Source organism: Aplysia californica, unplaced genomic scaffold (assembly GCF_000002075.1).
Source record: "Aplysia californica isolate F4 #8 unplaced genomic scaffold, AplCal3.0 scaffold01718, whole genome shotgun sequence".
Taxonomy (NCBI): Eukaryota; Metazoa; Mollusca; class Gastropoda; order Aplysiida; family Aplysiidae; genus Aplysia; species Aplysia californica.
In genome coordinates this window covers 6,848-11,944 of record NW_004798988.1, presented here as the reverse complement: position 1 = coordinate 11,944, position 5,097 = coordinate 6,848, and the positions used below count along the sequence as shown (strand labels likewise).

Genomic DNA, 5,097 nt, shown 5'->3' with positions numbered 1-5,097 from the left:
CACCCCCTCCCCCACATTCTCTCATTAAGACACCCGCCAACCACCCACATTCTCTCATTAGGACACAAAAAAACCCACCCACCTCGCAGGCATAATGGAAGACTTTGGCGGCCGGGTGGAGGTTGAGAGTGGTCACAGGCTTGATGACCGGCGGCGCCCACCCGTGCTTCTCCGACCAATCAATCTCCAGCATGTGGTCAGTGAAGTGGTGGCCAAACGTCAGCTTGTCGTTGTCCGGCTTGGCCGCTGGGGTGCTGGTCAGTCGGACCTGCAGTTCCTCTGCCTGGGGATTCATAAAGGGATACTCTTTTTATTTTTTGGTAGAGGTGTTTCTACATGGCTAGGATCAACAAGAAAAACAGACACCATTGCTGCAACGCAAGACAGAGTGAAGTGGAGGTCCATGACCGCCCACGCCAGTCGGCAAGGCACTGGATGATGATGATGATGATGATGATGAGAGGTTTTTCGGCGCTCGCAACTGCAGAAGGTCATATGAGCGCCAGAATATTTGAGGCTTTTCAAGAGTGTAAAAAACATAAAAGAGAAGAAGGGGAGATAAGGACGATAGATGTTTGATAGGAAAGACGAAGCAAACCACACCAGAGCACCCGCCAACCACCCACTTTTGTTTGGTTCGTTTTTGTTTTAGTAAGTGTTTTACAGCGCTCGCAACTGCTTAAGGTCATATGAGCGCTCGAGACATATTTAACAGTTGGTAGGAAACTTTGAATTTTGCCCGGGTGGCGGCTGAATCCTACTCTTATCAATTTTGGACCACCAAGGGATCTTTAGCGTACGCAACTTGCACATGAGACCTCGGAGATTTTTCGCTATAGTCCAAGAAGGCTAGGTGTAGATCTTTCCTACCATATGATCAGGAGTGTGGCTGAAAGACAAACAGTAAGAAGGAACCACAAGGAGTAGCAGTAGAAAGGCTGCAGAAAGAGTCCGGAGCCCAGAGTAGGCAAAGGAGGTGAGGGGGCGGTGGCAGAAAGCAGACGACAGAACATTGTTAGAGAGCAGGAAAGGGTGTGAAAATAGAACATTTCCCGAAGCTATATCCGGATTCGAACCCGAGACCTATTGAATGAAAGGCGAACACCTTCACCTCTAGCCTCGAGAGCCCCAACACTAACTTAGAAACACAACAAAATGCTATCTGGCAGTTTAGCCCGTTTTGAGTAACTAAGACCATATGAACCAAATTATGTTTTATCTGCTCTATCAAAATCGGGGGAATATTCGGAGTCGTTATCAAGAAATTCAAAGAATAGCATTCGAAAAAAAACTTGACAAACGAGTAATATGGTGAAACTCAATTTTTTTACATTAAATCTCTCAAAACTAGGTACTGTGCAGATATAATTTGTAATTCTAGGGGGGGGGCGTATACCCACCAAGACATAACTCTTTTACATGTAGTTTTTGTAAGAGTTATAAGGCACTTGTAACACAAATAGGTCGTATAAGTGACGAAGATTAGAGTTGATACCAGAGAGTAATAGCACACTAAGAAAAAAGGGGCCATAAGGACGATATAAGTTTGATAGGAAAAGAAGGAGCAAACTGCATCAAATCACTCGCCAACCACCCACACATAACTCTTTAAGGAGGTACAGGACATAGACGTATGTCAGTGGGTGGTTGGTGGGTGCTCTGGTGAGGTTTGCTTCTTCTTTCCAATCAAACATCTATCGTCTTTATCTCCCCTTCTTCATTTTTATGTTTGTTACTCTTTTGTAACACCTCTAATCTTCTGGCGCTAATATGACCTTATTCAGTTGTGAGCTCCGTAAAATCTCTACTAAAACTAAAACTAAAAGACTTAATATGTCGGATCGATGAGCAACAGTCCAAAAGGGCAATGTTGTGGCACATTTCAGACCACCGTACACAACGTTGCCTCAGAACTATTGTTGTAACAAAGTGGAGCCAGGGGGCTTGTGGCTCGTAAATATCAGGTGACATTAGTACCCTGGACGCTGCTAATGGCGCGAGAAGCGTAATTACAACTCGTATTGCTGGACACACCATTGCCCAGGTTAGCATCACGCCGCTACCGGTGCAAGAAGCGTAATTACAAACTTGACGCCACTCCCCAGAACGACTTTCTGTTGGACAGGGAACCTTAGAGTGGGGGCGTATTTATAATACCTTGCTGCCCCAAAATCAGTCGTACGTGATTTGTAAGATAACCGAGAACCACACTGAGAAGCGTCTGTTGCACGTTAATTGTAAACGCGTGAGAGTGCACGAAGATTTGGAGCGTTCAAAGCCCATATGATCTTGGGAACTTGGGAAAGAAGATACAACCTTTCAGAATGTACCTATTGCAGTTCGATGGTAGAAGCGTAGACTAGATTAGACCAAAGTAGAGAGAAGACTAGAGTAGAGACATGACTAGAATAGAGAATAGACTAGACTAGAGTAGAGACCAAACTAGAGAGTAGAGAAAGTACATAGAGGTAGGAGCTAGACCAGGTTAGGCGAAGGGTAGTGACGATATTCTTGTACACAGCTAGATAGTCGTCAGTTCGACAAATATTATAGCCAGTGTTTCAGGAAATAGTAGTTACCCTTCTGCAGATAATAGGTCCTCAAAATTCGAAGCTTGTTTTGCAAACATCATACTATTCATTGTTATTGATGATTGAATATTTTTGAAATATTACAAGGTGAAGTTTTCTTGTCATCTTTGACACAGCCTGTACGATCACAGGCCAGAGTGGTGTAACCAGTACAACAACAATACTGTTACATTGCGTTCAAAGTCTATGTTTTACATAAGTACACTAATGGCAAAATTAAACAGTCCTCTGGCGACGACAGATCAGATATACGAAATTACATGACATTACAAATAAATTTACACACGTGGCGTCGGAGGCCTATTGGTTAGGCTACTGGACTCGTAATCGTGAGGTTGGGGGTTCGGGGGTTCGGGGGCCCGACGTTATGTGCTTGGGAAAGGCACTTTACTCGATTTTCCCTCACTTCACCCAGGTGGGAATGGGTACCTGGCCAGAGACAGCGAAAGAACTAGTCAATATGTTAGTGTTTTAGCGCCTATAAAAGGTCGCTAACACTGTATGCTTCCCATGAAGTTGAGGTTGTTTCAGAATGCTCTCGGGTCTGCTGTGGTAATAGTATAGATTTGTGAAACGCATAGAGCTTGCAGTTGAGCGGGGATTTGCGCTATACAAATGCTATAATTCACAGTATGCATGTCATTGTCTGTCTTTTAAAGTTTTAGAAAGCAAACAGAACTGAAAAATATGTACGAAGTTATGCTTTTTTTTTTCAAAGTGCCCAAACACTGTACGTCTTCATGCCTTTTCAAATGAACAGAATGCACGTCCTCAAGGAAACAATATTAAAGAATCCACAAGAAAAGAGAAAGAAAGGAAGACCTAAAGTGTCCTTAAGTACTTGGACGGCGGACTCCAATTTGGACCTGAAGGAGATAAGATACAGTTGGACGAAGGAGAAGACTATACTGCCCTAAGCTGACAAAAAGCCCTTTTTGAAAGAAATTCACAGCAGTTTTTCAAGAAACAAAGATTGTTTGTTTTTTTAAGGCATTCTTCCAAAATTTGAATTCTAATTTATTCAAAAACTAGTGACAATCTTACTTCGATTTTTTCACACAAGTATGGCAACTAATCAGACATCATATTTAGCAAATTAAAAAATAAAATGGCGCAAAAAATTCTAAAAGGCGTTTTGTCAACCTACAGCAGTATAGCCCAGTACATAAAGACAAATAGAGCTCTTTTTGGTGACCAATAGATCTGTTCCGGTACAGAGTGAAGGAGGCTGATGGTGATGAGTCGAAAATTTGTTTAGAGTAAGTTTTTATTTTAGTAGATGTTTTACGGCGCTCGCAACTGCATAAGGTCATTATTATGAGCGCCAAGGGGTGGATGTCAACAGAGAAGTCCTAACACGGAATCAGACTTACTCTACTCACCTCTCTAGCTTCAACAGCACAAAGTCTGTTTCGACTATCAAGGCACCCCGGAAATAGCGGGTCACAAGTGTGACATACATATAAATGAAGTAGAGGAAAATGACAATTAGTAAGGGTTGGGAAAGAAAAAGCAGCAGTTCCATGTTGTAGATCAGGCACAGTTATGAGCATGACGGTGTTGGATCAGCCCATTTACAATTCTACTGTGCATTAGGACGAGAAATGTCCCCCCTTTGGGAATGGCCTAATGACACTTCAGTCAGTAGCGTACCGCCCCGGGGCGGGTGTTTTGAGTAAGGAGAAGCACAGTGCTGCAATAACAGTCGTTCAGTGCCATGAAAGAGTAAGACAAACAAACAGAAAAGACACAGAGAAAAGAAAAGAACCAGGATCAGCCAGTTATGCCCTCCGACCACCCACACAGACACTCCTATCATTATAAAATTGCCAAGTTCCAAAGAAAGAACCATGCCGATTTGGTTGTGGACATTACCTTGAAGGAAGAGATGAGCCTGACAGAGCTGAAGGTCAGGTGGCGGGAGCTCTGAGCGACACGGACGAGGAGACCCATTTCGTACCTGGGGACAGAAACACAGAGAAAAGCTGTGTTAATGTAGATGGCGTAGGTGACCTTGTGGTTAGGCTCTCGGACTAGCAACCGTAAGGTCGTGGGTTCGAATCCCGTTAGGGGCCCGATGTTGTGTCCTTGGAAGAGGCACTTTACATAAATGTTGCTTCCTTCACCCATGTGGGAATGGGTGCCCAGTAATAGACAGCGAAAGATCTTGTCAGTTTGTAAGTGCGTGAGGGCGTATAATCCACAGCTTGCATCGTATGCTTCCCGGAAGCCAAGGATGTTTTCTAAGAGTTCAACGGGAGCAATGATAGTTGTAAAGCGCTTAGAGCAAACAGTAGAACATGAATATGCGCTATATTTAATGCAGTTATTATTTTTATTACTATTATTTTATTATTGTTATTATTATTTTTATTTTCTTATTGTTATTATTTTCTTATTATTATTATTTTGTTTATTATTACTATCATTACTATTATTATCATTTTTATATTAGTATTATTATTACTACTACTACTACTACTACTGTTATTATTATTATCATTAT

The 5,097-nt window shown here is 42.4% G+C and overlaps 1 protein-coding gene across 1 annotated transcript in view; it reads right to left on the bottom strand.

Annotated features, from left to right (window-relative positions):
- The window catches only part of LOC101856712 (branched-chain-amino-acid aminotransferase, cytosolic), a gene marked incomplete at its 5' end in the record, with an annotated part of 19,263 nt that extends 14,712 nt beyond the window's left edge, over window positions 1-4,551 (bottom strand). The window contains 2 exon segments of the mRNA XM_013090952.1: window positions 83-283; window positions 4,467-4,551. Of these exon segments, the coding sequence (XP_012946406.1) occupies window positions 83-283; window positions 4,467-4,544 (279 nt within the window).
- Between the last annotated feature and the right edge of the window lie 546 nt (window positions 4,552-5,097).